Source organism: Labrus bergylta, chromosome 23, assembly GCF_963930695.1.
Source record: "Labrus bergylta chromosome 23, fLabBer1.1, whole genome shotgun sequence".
Lineage (NCBI taxonomy): Eukaryota > Metazoa > Chordata > Actinopteri > Labriformes > Labridae > Labrus > Labrus bergylta.
In genome coordinates, this window is record NC_089217.1 from 5,635,022 (window position 1) to 5,649,425 (window position 14,404).

At 39.0% G+C, this 14,404-nt stretch overlaps 1 protein-coding gene across 2 annotated transcripts; it reads left to right on the top strand.

Annotated features, from left to right (window-relative positions):
* Positions 1-495: 495 nt before the first annotated feature.
* On the top strand, positions 496-13,701 carry syt10 (synaptotagmin X). 2 transcript variants are annotated; one of them, XM_065951536.1, is made up of 7 exons: positions 496-1,005; positions 1,734-2,127; positions 5,361-5,922; positions 7,251-7,371; positions 7,655-7,826; positions 8,024-8,153; positions 10,902-13,701. In XM_065951536.1, exons 1-7 carry the CDS (start codon positions 819-821, stop codon positions 10,971-10,973), a joined length of 1,638 nt encoding a protein of 545 aa, XP_065807608.1. In that variant the 5' UTR covers positions 496-818; the 3' UTR covers positions 10,974-13,701. The 2 variants fall into 2 exon arrangements, with proteins under 2 accessions (XP_065807608.1, XP_020481942.1); XM_020626286.3 differs by having other exon boundaries at positions 497-1,020.
* The last annotated feature ends 703 nt before the right edge of the window (positions 13,702-14,404 follow it).

Consider the following 14,404-nt stretch of genomic DNA (forward strand, 5'->3'; position numbering starts at 1 on the left):
AGTGTTATCTCAAGACACTTTACAAAAAGCAGGTAAAATACCTCACTCATTGTTATGTTACAAAAAGCAGGTAAAAGACCCTACTTATTGCTATATTACAAAGACCCGGCCTATCCATCATGAGAACGCGGGCGGCCCAGGTTCGAATCCCACCTGTGGCTCCTTTCCCGCATGTCATTCCCTGCTCTCTTTCTCCCTGATTTCCAACTCTATCCACTGTCCTATCTCTCCAATAAATGCCCAAAAATACATGTTAAAAAAAAATACATGGTCTACCATTTATCTGAGAAGGAGCTGGATGAAGACTTGGAAGAAAACATACAAAAAAATATATGGACAGAGAGTGTAAATCAGTTTTTGTGATTATGGCAAAGAAAACATAGTTCATGATGCGTTTTTTAATTTTCAGATATACAAGATAATAGATGGTGCGAGTATAATATATTTCACCTTGCATACTCTTCAGGGTCTCAGGGGAGAAAAGACCTGTTGAGGGTTGGGAGGACTGGAGTCAATAAAGCAGCATGTGTGGAGCGAGAGGCGGGGACATACACGGATAACTCTCTGATCGTTACTAGAAAAAGTAATCCCGTTACTGCACACCGACCGACAGTTCACCCTTTCAACCTGATGCGCATTGCCATTGGACGTATCGAGGGTTGGACTCCAGCAGCCTGCAGCCTGTTATTCAACCGCAGCGTGCGCGTCTGGCCAGTCGTCCCCTCGTTGTGCGCTGGATATGGATCAGGACGCAGCGCGCTTCCCTGCTGTCTCCCGCGGAAAGGCTGCACTCTGCGGCTCATAAAACAGCTGCACAAATGAACCACCGACCGCCTGGCTCTTCCGGCGTGCAATGGCTTAACAGGAGAGACATGAGTGTCCGGACGGATGACAGCATCACCTTGTGCCAAAGGGCTCTCCATATCATTTCGGAACTTTGTCTCACGGGACACGTAGACAGGGAGAAATGTGCGGATATATTTCCACTGGAGAGCACCATACCAGGTAAAGGACACGCAGGTAAATAGAATAAAGTTGTTGTTTTTTTCATTTCCTGAATGCAACTAAATGAATCACTTGTGTTTGTTTAATTGAAAACAATAAATAGGCTTATTATTGCAACAAGAAAAAAAAAATCTTCAAACTTTATCAGCGTCGTTTATTGTGTTTGTTTGGGCTGATGTGAAAGTGTTTCTCTACCTGTTACGCATCTTGCTGCAGCTCAGGATGAAGCAGCAACAGGTGGATAACAGACTGAGGCTATATAAGTGAGAATTAGAACTATGCCTCTCTCTTGTCTCTCTTTCTTTTGTTCACTTTGAAATCCGGGGAATCTATTCAGTGTTAGTTTGATTTCCACATTTTAAACAATACTTGCTTTGCTTTTTTTTTTTTTTTAATTAAGCACAGTCAGTCCAAACTAACAACTTAAAAAATCGCTTAGAAAAGCAAAAAGCATCAACAGGAGGGAGACTAAATGCATGTTTTCCTCCTAAGTCATGTAATTCTCTTGATGCTGAGGTTTAATTTGACTTTATACTGTCCTGCTTTATCAAACAGGTGCGTATGCTGCCCCTTCTTTCTTACAGCCTGCCTTTTCTCCTCTTTTCTCTTTCTCCCTTGCATGTTTGTCCGTCACATTTTTCCCTTTGCTTGCTTCTCCTTTTCTTTTTCTTTTTTCTCTGTCTCTGTCCACCTCTATGGGTCCCTCCCTCCTCCATGGTTACATGTAGACATCTCTATTAGTCTGCTTGCTGTGGTCGTGGGTTTCTGTGGCCTCGCCCTGTTGGTAGTATCTCTCTTTGTCTTTTGGAAGCTGTGCTGGCCCCTCTGGAGGAGCAAGACTCTGACAAACCACGCTGAAAATGGCCTCCGCGTGGGTTTCCCCGAGGTCCCACAGCCAAACTCCCCTCCGGTTAACGAGTGTAAAGCATTGGAGGCTGAGAGGAAGTACCCGCTGGAGGTGAAGATGAATGGGCGGAGCTCTGTAAAGCTCCTAGAGGCGGCCATGAAGATCAGCCAGACGTCTCCAGACATCCCAGCGGAGGTGCAAACAGCCCTGAGGGAGAAGCTGAGCCAACAGGCGAAGATCCAGAGGCAGACCACAGAGCCAACGTCCTCCTCCAGGTACCCCACATGAACCCCCTCCCTTTAGAAAGGGCATTACAATTGATCACAAGCTATTCCTACATCCCTGTACTTACAATTACAGCACAATGGTAGCTTTTTTGAAGCCACTTTGGTTTGTTTCATCCCCACACACAATACTGACGCCCTTACAATGAGAATGGTACTGGCAGATCGTGACAGAGTTGCCAATGTCCCTGAGGTGGTTTGGCACGTGTCATGCAAAGCATCACAGACTGGCTGCTGACCTTGAAATGCAGTCACAAATGTTGAACAGCGTGTTGCTTTCATTGTCTGAACAGAACAACCTCACTCCCCACCCCCCCTCCGCAAAGGCTCATCAGCAAGGGCAGCAGTATATCTTCTCTCCTCAATTTGATCCCTATAATCTTCTGTACGCGCGAGTCAAGCTGCTATGGTTACAAAGGGGATGCCACCCTAGTAATTAACCAACCAGCTCTTGTTTCTCTATGTTTTTCGAGCACTATGTTTAAACTACAACGTCCATAATTAGCAGTGCTGCTGGGTTGGAGCTGTCATGTTGGGTGGTTACTTTCTAGCGAGGCACACCAGGCAGCTGCGCTCACTTTCTCAGAGGGAAATGTTATTGACAATTGCGTTGGTATAATGTCGTCAAAAGCCCATTAATTAAATCTTATGAAGACAAATATCTTCATAAATAACACACCTACCAGGGCAAGAGAATGGCAAGGTTAAAGACTACAATGCCTACCGTCTAAACCATTACGCCTACTCCTTTGATAGGATTTTAAAATAAAAAATGATTTTATGATTATTCCCTCTCTGGATGAAAAAACTACCAAAACAAAAAAAAACACGCAAATTAATTCTGTTTTTGGGATATTAAGAGCAAGCCAAGCACACCCTTGCTTAACAAAATAGAAAAGGTTAATAAAGTCAGAAAAATATAGGCAATGTCTTTTTTTAACCTTTACCAGCAGTATTGAAATGTTCAAAGGAATGTTGGTCTTTCTAATATTTTCCAACAGACTCTATTAACACAAGGCTAATTAAGCAAGTGGTTTAGGTGCAGCTAATGATTATTTGCAGTATCAATGTATCAAACAGGGTCTAAAATGTACAAAAGCTGTGTCATATTTGCATTAAAATGTCCAAAAACCATGCTCTGTATTTGGTTTACCACTATGTAAGACTAGTTAAAACTGAAAATGTTCCCATGTCAGAGGATGAAACCAGCACAGTTGTGGCATCAGACACAATATGGTTTGACTAATAATCAAAATCATTTTTCAGTAATCTAATCTGCTGACAGTTTCAGCTTGTACAATTTTTAGGCGATAAGAAAAACTTCTTGCATGATTTTAGATGTCTACTTAGCCTTTTTGACAATTTATTTATTCGTTTTTTTCAATTTCAAGATTTTAGGAGTAAGGAGAAGACAGAAGAACTTATCTCTGTACTAAATTACCTTTACCCCTGTATTCATGGTGACATTCTCAAACGCTGAAAAAGACAGCAATAAAATCGGGGGATTTATCTCCAGTGTTGGTAGTTCGTTTGTTGTAATCCCGCGTGGATTTAGTGTATGTAATGCTTTAAAGGGGAATTGGAGGCTTGAAGAATCATTAATACAAAGTAATTAGTTTCTCATATTCAGTTGACAGGTCGTGTTCAATGTGCTGTGTTGGAGATAAAGCATTTTTACCTTCTCCCTTAAGATTGTACTGGTTCTTAGACAACATGCAGCTTTTTATGTTGTTTACGATACATGAGTCTGGTATTTAATTTCCAGCCCGGCTTCCCGTGGCATATAATTTGTGCCATGGCTGTCAGATGGCTGTGATTGTCCTACTGTCAAGAAGGAGGAGGGCCAGTTGCTAGGAGACAGGATTGGCTTGGCAGTGGTTTTCTAGAAAGATGTCAACTTCACAGAAATTTGCAGCATTCAGGTAATTTGTTATGGGGCTCAAAACTGAATGCTGGAGATGGATTTTCATTTTTCCCACAGAAACAACAACACAGTAATTGGTGAAAAAAATAAAGGAGGAAAAAAATGGTTGTTTGGCCACTTGTGTCTTTTATTGTCCCATGTATTGTCTGGGAATCCTTTCAGAGTTAAACCACCTGTGTTCATCTAGATCAGGGGTCTCCAACCTTTCTTCATCTGAGAGCTACTTTCAAAAAATGGAAGTGGCTAAGGGCTACTTGCATCAAATCGCTTGCGTTTATTTACAGAGTACACATCAGCTGAGTTAAATTCACATGAATGTCCAAGAAAACATTAGTACTTCACACTTGTTTTTATGGGCCAAATATATGAATAGTGGTAAGAGGTGCATTTACCGTCGTTAGATTTTTATTTTTATTTTTTAAACAGTCGGTCAACCTATAGGTGAGCTACTGAAAACCTGCCCGCGAGCTACCAGTAGCTCCCGAGCTACCTGTTGGAGACCCCTGATCTAGATAGAGCAATTTGTTGAGATCTCCAGTATGTTAGCTTGTCTATGATATAGACGTTGTGGGATCTTCACAAAACAGGAATTTTAGACACCTTCAGCACATTTACTAGACTGATTGGCAAGGTCATTGTGAACATTTGCTGCTATTACCACACTGCATGAAGGACATTGAAAGAAAAGCCTTTGAGTAATGATTTGAAAGTGCAATTTTGGATTGACCCTAAGTGGAAGCTACACTTGAGGCCTTTGCTTCAGTTTATCAGGTGCACAGCAGGTGGTTGTTAAGCAAGAAGGAGAAGAAGGATGAATTGAGGGTAAAGAGTGCCACCTTTACTTGGCCTTGGGTCTTGATTTTGGGCACAATCAGCCCAATCACCAGGCTGAAAAGGACAAAATATGCATATCAAGTCATTGGCATGGTCATGGAAACATGTCCATGTATTAAATACAAACATGCATAAAGGACATTACAGCGGCTCTTGAGTGTTCTTATCAGCAACAAATGCATCATAAAAATTGTCATCATCATAATTAAAATCACCACTTAGCTATAGTACATCAAATGAATATCAGTGGGTGTTTATGCCTCTCACATGCCTATTGTAAGTCTTAAGCCCAACCAAAGACCACTTTTCAAGCTTTATCAAAACAAGTTCCATGAGTGCCAATATTAACTCTTGCATTCTCCTGATTTTTTTTTTTTTAGCACAGATCAAAAGAAAGCCAATCATGCAAATAACTCCAACGCTGAAGACATACTGTATACTGAATGCCTTTTCCCCTTTTCAACAGACACAATTCATTCCGGCGCCACCTGCCTCGTCAGATGAATGTCAACAGCTTTGACTTCAGCATGGACACAGTACCTCTTCGGCAATCTTCAACAGTGAGCATTGGAAGAATAAAACCAGAACTCTACAAGCAGAAATCTGTGGACTCAGAGGGTGAGGAAAAAGAGCCTGTAGAGACTTGTGGGAAGCTCAGCTTCTCACTGCAGTACGACTATGAGGAACAATCATTGGTAGTAAGAATCCTTAAGGCCTTGGACCTACCTGCTAAAGACTTCACGGGCACCTCCGACCCGTACGTGAAGATCTACCTGTTACCAGAGAGAAAGAAGAAGTTCCAGACACGAGTCCATCGCAAGAATCTGAACCCCACGTTTGATGAGGCTTTCTGTTTCCCCGTGGCGTATGATGAGGTTTGCAACCGCAAGCTGCACTTCAGTGTCTATGACTTTGACCGCTTCACCAGCCACGATATGATTGGTGAGGTGGTGGTGGACAACCTCTTTGAACTCTCAGATCTTTCCAGGGAGGCAGTGGTTTGGAAGGATATTCATGCAGCAACTACGGTGAGTTGGCTTTCAAACTTACCAATGCCAAACCCTTACATTGATGGGCCAGACCCTTATTCAGGAAAACACACTGTGAATATGAACACTAAATCCCTTCTAGGAGTCTGAATGTATCAACAATGTTCTGTAACAGTGGCAGGTGAAATTAATTAAATAACTCAAAGGCATTTCATCAGCCAAACACCCACACATATTTTCCAGAAACTCTTTGGTATTCTTGAGTGGTAAATATAGCACTGGCACAAGTTTTGTGCTATTTTTTTCTTTAGTTGGCAGCAGTATTCTTTCAAATTTGAATATCAACACAAACAAGGTGTTCAGTTACAGCATAATGAAGATAGTTTATCCTCAATTGAACTGTTTCTATAAAAGATCTGGTGCTTTAACCCTAACCCTACACTTTTAATGTCTTACTTAAAGGCATTGGCTTCATTAGTGAGTGTCATACATATCAAGCAATTGGCTATCAATGAAGATTCACAATCAGGATGTTTAAAATGGATTTTGTCAAATTGCCATACAGGACATTTTTAAGCACTTGCAACTTTTCCCCGTAACTATTGCTATTGATATACTGATGGTTAGCGTTAGAACATTTAAAGGACATGTCAATTGAGAGAGTCAGTTTTGCTTTTTTAAGCAGTTATATCAGTCAGCAGACTTTCATCTGAGCCATTCCTAAGACTTGTGTATTATAGCATGTAGATAAAACCAACCTGGTCTTAACTGTAAGCCACAGATTAGCCTGGAATTTACTTCCTGTGCTGGCACACCTGAGGGCAGTTTCTGATACTTTGTGGACTTGTACTTAAGTTTAAGGTATTGGCTGTGTCACTCTTAAATTATGTGTGTGTGTGAGAGAGATAGCTTTATGGTATCTGTAGCTTTTCCAAATGTTTGTGGGCAGAGGTGGTTAATCCCATTGCTGATTTAAGTGGAAAAATATATAATGTTTTGTCTTACTGCCAGAACATAATCTTCTCCTTACCTACCCTCAGCTGTCAGTTTTTTAGCCAACCCAAAGTATTCTGAGTTTCTAGGCAAGAAGTTTTTTGTCTGGTGCTCTACTTTTGTGATCACTTTTGATATTACTTTATAAACTTACAACAATAAGATCTTGAAGATAACCATGGTCACACCATTACACCTCTGTAACAGTTACATTGAATAGTAGACATTACAGGGGTTGCAATATCCTGCCTTGAATTGGCAATATAGCCTGCAATTTTATGCAATTAACTGAGACCTTTTGCCTACCAGTTCTTTATATGGTCACATAATTTACCATGTACAATACATGTTTTGCTTCTTATTTTGTCCTCTAGGAGAGTGTTGACCTGGGAGAGATCATGTACTCGTTGTGCTACCTCCCCACAGCAGGGAGAATGACCCTAACAGTCATCAAATGCAGAAACCTCAAAGCCATGGACATCACAGGCTCTTCAGGTAACCTGACAGCAAATGAGATGTGGCTCACATAAAAACCCCAAGCTGATCCATGAATCAAACTGAACTGAAAAGAGACAGCAGGTGGCCACTTAAAATGGATATAGGGAGAAGAAAAAGTATTAGCCCGTGTCAGAAAAGGGAAATGCCTGTCTTGGGTGTACTTAAAGAATAGTACATTCTCTTTACATTTTGAGTTTTTCAATTTTGTTGATATCATCCCATTTTACTATAATTTCAATCTATATTTGGATTGTTAAATGACAGTAAATATGTCTCCCAGATCCTTATGTGAAGGTTTACCTGATATGTGATGGACGAAGACTGAAAAAGCGGAAAACGACAACCAAGAAAAGCACACTTAATCCAGTATACAACGAGGCCATCATCTTTGACATCCCCCCAGAGAACGTGGAACAAGTCAGTCTGTCCATCATGGTGATGGATTATGATCGGTGAGTATGAGCTAACATATAGCTTCTGTATGATTTAAGGATAGAGCGAACACATCTCTAAAAAAATTAGACTGCTTTTAAGTTTTAGAATGAAGGTCTTTCTTACCTGTAGTAAAAATGTATTCATTTTCTGCTCAGTTATGATTTTTGCGTTTTAGGCTTAATATTGCTAAAAGTGTGTGTTATATGACTAACAGGGTTGGACACAATGAGGTGATAGGCGTGTGTCGCACCGGGCCAGATGCCGAGGGTCTTGGACGGGATCACTGGAATGAAATGTTGGCTTATCCGCGGAAGCCCATCACACACTGGCACGCTCTAGGAGAGGTAATACTACTTTTTTACTTTCAGTCTGAAAGACGGCATGATTACAGCAATTTGTGTTGAACACAGAAATGGTCAAAAAGCCAATTTTCACATCTTTTAAAGATTACATTTTTTCTTTCTTTACTATCAACAGAAAGAATAGCGTTTAACAAAAACAGAATACCACAAATCAAACTACCACTAAGTAACCACCAAGTAACCACTGACTAACCACTACGTAAACATTAAGTAATCAGTAAGTAACCACTAGGTAACCACTAAGTAACCATTAGGTAACCACTAAGTAACCATTAGGTAACCATTAGGTAACCATTAGGTAACCACAAAGTAACCATTAAGTAACCACTAAGTGACCATTAGGTAATCACTAAGTAATCACTAAGTAATCACTAAGTAACCACTAAGTAACCATTAGGTAACCATTAAGTAACCACTAAGTAACCATTAGGTAACCACTAAGTGACCATTAGGTAACCACTAAGTAATCACTAAGTAACCACTAAGTAACCATTAAGTAACCACTAAGTGACCATTAGGTAATCACTAAGTAATCACTAAGTAACCACTAAGTAACCATTAGGTAACCATTAAGTAACCACTAAGTAACCAGTAAGTAACCATTAGGTAACCACTAAGTGACCATTAGGTAATCACTAAGTAACCATTAAGTAACCAGTAAGTAACCATTAGGTAACCACTAAGTATCCTTTGACTAACCACTAAGTAACCACTAAGTAACCAGTAAGTAACCATTAGGTAACCACTAAGTATCCTTTGACTAACCACTAAGTAACCAGTAAGTAACCACTAAGTAACCATTAGGTAACCACTAAGTAACCAGTAAGTAACAACTAAGTAACCATTAGGTTATACAATTGTCCTTGCAGTGGAACATCTGCTACAAATGCCAAACATTTGCAGAAATCTGTTTACAAAATTAGTTAACTTGGTTCCAAGAAACTTCAGATTTACCTACTGCCACCTTGTGGCAATTTTATGCCACTGCAAAATACAGCATGGCTTACGCATACATTGCAGTCATGTCTTATTTTGTTACAGACACCAAAAATGTGTTCACCCTAATATTTTTTCACTGAGCTTTTACTTAGGTAAATCCTTAATTTGCTTGTGCCTACAATAACTCTGGCCATAATTTCAGAAAATATGGTATTTTTTTAGGAAATGATTCTGTTGTTTTTCAAGGACTCAGATAAGTCATCAACATTAACTTCAACTTTGTGCTCTCAATACAGAAAAATCAAATGTGTTTTGAGGGGGACACAGCTAGCCCAGGGCATTCAAAGGTGCTATTTCCATAATGTCATAATAATATGCACAGTTTACTATAAAATAATAGAATAATATAGAGAACGCTTTATTGAGCCTTTTTCACCATCAGAGGTTGACTCCACAGGGAATATGTCAGCTTAGCTGACAGCAACAAAAGTCAAAAAGAACTCAGAAAATAAGGACTATATGCGAACAGTTTAAGGCAGTTCCACAGTTTCTGGTAGGCTAACTGTCTCCCCCTTTAATTGTAATTTCATATTTTACATTTCATCAATGTTTCTTCCTCTTTTGCCACACCTACTTCCATCTGATGAATAGGAAATCACAGGTGATTACCCATTTTCAGTGGTAAAACTACTTCATATGCTTTGGTAACAACTGTGATCATAGGCACAAACCTTGTCCTCTGTTGCGCTCCTTAAAACATTGTTGTGTAGTACAATACAGTGTGAGGTTAAAAATGGAAGCTGTGTTTTTAACTGTGTTGAATTTAGAGCAAACAGAAAAGAAGATCTTGCTGTAGGATTGCAAAGGTGTCAGACAATCTTTTGATCGCTTTGTGGAGTTTGCAAAGTGAAAAAAGCCATTTGAAGATGAAGATCAGTCCTTGTCGTATCTTAGTTGTTATCCCTACTGTTTTAAAGGCTCCATCCCAACTGCCTTGAATCTGACTACAGCAACATGGCTCCAAGAAGGAACAAACCTTTTAGCAGACTACAGGGGTGTGGGATTCATACTCAACAAAAAATACTACCACTGCAAAAGTGAGAAATTTGATCTTTAAACTGTCATCTTAAGATGACAAGTTCAATACTTTGTTCTATGAAGCTATGTCATTTTCCTGAGAAATGAAAAGGGAGATTTAAAGGGAAAAGGAGATGATTTATCTTTTGGCATACACTTAGTTTTCTCAAGATCATACATGGTACTGTAAAATGAGTGCTTTCATTTGATCAAACTGGTTCCAGCCTTCAGGTTTACTATCAAAGCTACACAGTACTGTCTGATGTTTTGATCAATGAAAATATCTTCTACTTAAATCTGATATAAGGTTTCCAAGATGCCATCCATGCATGCTTTTATGGGGGTGGTGACTTCTAATAGTCACAAGTATAAGAGAAAGAAACTTTTTGTGTGTTTGTGACAAAAAGTTGACGAACTTATCTTGAGAAAGTTGCACGTTTTCTTGAGATGATTAAATAATCAAAACTTTGATCTCCTTTCTCTGCTTCTGTGACCTGTTGCACCAGCTACGTATAAGTTGTGACTCAAGTTTGGGCGCCAAGTCCAAACTAAACTCTACGATGAAACTAGTTGATTTTGTGACCAAGTGGAGCCAATCAAGTTTTTCAGCCTATGATCACAGTACATCCTGAGGTCTACAGAAATAACCTGCTTAGTTTTTTGCCAAAGGACGCCTCTATAATTTGTTGCATTTTGTGATATTTTACTTTCCAGTGGCCGGGAAGAGCAACAAGCTTTGAGAGTCAAGGTTCGTGCCCTTCGCCCAAACCGCCACAGACGCCTTGATGGTCCCAGGTAGAGATAAAACCACCTGTGTAAGAAATAAGAGTTTAGAGTTTTTATGAAGCTGTGGTGCCTACCAGTTTCCTGTGAGCATGTTGTGTTAAAATTCATTCATTTCTTACATATGTTTTAGAAACAATGCTGTATTGAAATTGTTTTTAATTCGTTCATCTGAACTCCAACTCTTCTGGCTATGCACAGCACTTACTGTCTTTTAAAGTTTGTTTTTCATATGTTCACTTTGAGACTCCCAGAAAAGCTGTATTTGCCAAACATTTACACAGGCAACAGCTTCATTGCAAGAAGCCTCACTGCCTCGGGATATGCCCCAAAAGCTCTTTAGTGAGCTAGCACTTTGAAAGGGTGAACAGTTAAAGTGTTAAAGTGTGAAAAAATGTTAGGAAAAAACTGACAAGATACAAAAAAGCCACTGAATCACTGATTTATAGCCAGGTTTGATATGAATGCTGGTAACTGTATCCTCAAGGGCTGGTTAAATATCTTTAAATTCAGCTGCAGAAACTGTCGTAAATGTGTCAAAGTAATTATTAACCAGCCATTGTTACATGCAGACATCAGGGCTGTCAGATTTAGAGAACCTGTAGCAGATACATGTAGCTAAAATATGTACAGATATAAAGTACAGTCTCACTTTGTGGGGTCAAAAGTCCTTCAATAAATTGTATGTCAAACCCCTTGAAAAACTTTAATTCTACGTTGGTTAATATTATGGCTCCACATTCTACCATACATGTTGGTTGGATTAAGGTCTTTTAATGGTTGTTACTAAAAATATAAATACATTTGCCAATATTAAAGAAACATTTTAGATCGTAGCTTATATGATAGATAGATATAGACCAGCAGGCCTGTAGAAGTTGATCCTTCTTTAATCAATTTGATTAAATACCAAAAATGTAAGGAATGGATTTTTTTAAAATAAAGTAAAATGGACCATGGATAGAGAAAATGGCCATATTTCAAAGTAAGACATCATATTTGATAACCCATTATTATCTACCTTTAGACAACAGCTACTGCTAGCCATTGAGCTAGTCCTTTGTTACATTTGGTTAGCGTACAGTGCATTTGCTAGGGTACAAAAACTAGTACATTTTTCGAATTGTACTAGTTGTCTTTTTGATTGCTGATCAATCTGGAAGGGATGAATTGATAATGGTTGTCTGGTACCTTAGTGCGACTAAAAACCTTGAGCACTCTAGTTGATCATTAAAATAGCTTTTAGCTCCCGACCCTGAGCCTGCACAGAGGAAAGTGGCTCCCTTGAGTTTGTTCCATTTCTATTAACTGCCTAATGTGCCATGAAAAAATGGGAAAACTTGACATCAGTAGCATCCTTAACTAGATAAGGAAAAGCCTAGCTAACTTTCAATTAGCCTAACTAACCAGAAAATATAGGCGTAATAGAAATTTAAGGGCCTGTGTCCACTAACGTTGTTTTTTGCGCTGGCGGCGCTTTAAAGCATTGTTTTTGTTGCTAGGTTGCTAAAAGTGAACTTCCACATCTCCCGGTAATAACCGTTAGGTGTGTTTAGATAGCTCTGTGTGCTTAATATTTGCTTTTATTTAACAATATATATCAACAAGAAAACATGCAAAAAATGTAAAGGAATGGTGTCCTGGCACAAGCGGCAACTCTAGACCTGTAAATTGTATCCTCAAAAAGACGAGCACAGATATCAGAAGTCCCACCCCCTCTTCATTTTGATTTGTCATGGAGGGAAAAGTGATATTGACGACCTCGGAGCAGTCTCAAAAGTTGAACTGTTTTCAACTGAGAGTGCTGTGAGCCTAGCGACAAAAAAAACGCTAACTCTGTATTTTAGCGTTCAGGAGGCTGAGCGCTGAAAACGATGATCTGCATTGCTTTTGTATGGAAAATGTGTGGACACAGGCCTTAATGTAGCCAAACTTTAGTGAACAACAACTTCTCCTCACTCTTTACAAATTCAGGGACTTATAATCCATAAAAGACATTACATATTAGGAAATGTTGTGTACATTTGACGTCATATGAAATTGATTTGAATCCATCTGAAACACAACATGGACTCAGCTTCATCTTTCACGAGTAATAAGAAACTAATAAAAAACATTATAGCTAATAGAAAATGGCTATCTACTGTTATCTAACTTGCACATTAACAAGCTTTTTCCCCTGCGCTGCCCAAAATATGAAAATGAAATATTTTTACTGGTAGCATGTCTCCCTATGCTTAAAAATATATACATAGAAAGATATTGTAAAAAAAAAAATAATAATTATAAAATTTTGATCTTTGTGTTTACCTTTGTATATACTGTCAATGAAAGTGTTTGTATATATTGAAAAGTGACATTTAAGAATCTGTCGTATACTCATGGAAATAGAGACATCAAAAATGTATTTCTATTGTTTGGTGATGATTTGAAGAGCTCAGCCTTGTACTCGAGTGAAATTTAAACATGTTCTGTAATAGTTGTGAACAATTAGTCAAACTGGAGACCCCAGTGAAGCCAACTCTAACTTGTTAAGCTATTCCATGTGTAGGAGTTTAGAGCTTTGAGCTGTAATCGTTTGTATATTGGTTGAATCTATATTGAACAAGAACAACTGCAAGAACCGTCCTGATGTGTACAGTTTGTGATAACTTTTTGTAACATTTGGAATATTATTTAGTGTATCTGTTTCATATGTATTTTAACTAAATAAATACAAATTGAAGAGTAACAGCATGTGTTTCTTTTCTGGGTGTGCATGTCATCGCTAACCTTGACAGTGCCTTTTGTCTGCAAGCTTTTCAACATGCTGTCAACATACAGAATATATTTTCCTTTTCACAAAAGTGAAGGTCAAACAGTGTTGACTACATTTTTAATGGGATTAATGATCCAGACTAAAGCAGCTCTGATTCTTCCAGTCAACAGCATGAACGCAAGAAGCGGTAAAACATTTCTAGTATTTTTTTTCCAAAATCGCAGAGTTGAATTTTACAAGTGGAATAAAATATAACTGAGGTGAAAGAGGAGGGTTTTTTTTTTTTCGTGTGAATAGCTGTTATTTATCTCTGAAGGTGGGCCTGCATCGTGCTGCCTCCTTAAACCACTGCTAACATTGAGGCTAAAGGAAATGTGTTAGATGTTAGATAACCGCTCCTTTGAGCGACACAAGGCCCTGAGTTTGCTTTCAAGACACTTAAGATGAATTTTAAAAGCTTGTTAAAAAAAAGCTTCACATCCTCAATCTGTTTGATGGTGAAACATGAAGAGAACATTTTGATCTCTTGCAACACAACTTCCTTTTGATCCACAGGATTCGATGGAAACAGACAAAGGGAGGATGTTGCATTAGTTTCCTTGGCAATGAGAGCTGCCCACTCGTTGAACACTAACACTATATTTAGAGTAAAGTCGTATCCTTACTTGGCACGGGC

Coding starts and splice junctions, on each gene's coding strand:
- syt10 (XM_020626286.3), top strand. CDS start 819: ATGAACCACCGACCGCCTGGCTCTTCCGGCGTGCAATGGCTTAACAGG. Junction 7,827..8,023: donor ATGGTGATGGATTATGATCG/GTGAGTATGAGC, acceptor TATGACTAACAG/GGTTGGACACAATGAGGTGA. Junction 8,154..10,901: donor ACTGGCACGCTCTAGGAGAG/GTAATACTACTT, acceptor TTTACTTTCCAG/TGGCCGGGAAGAGCAACAAG.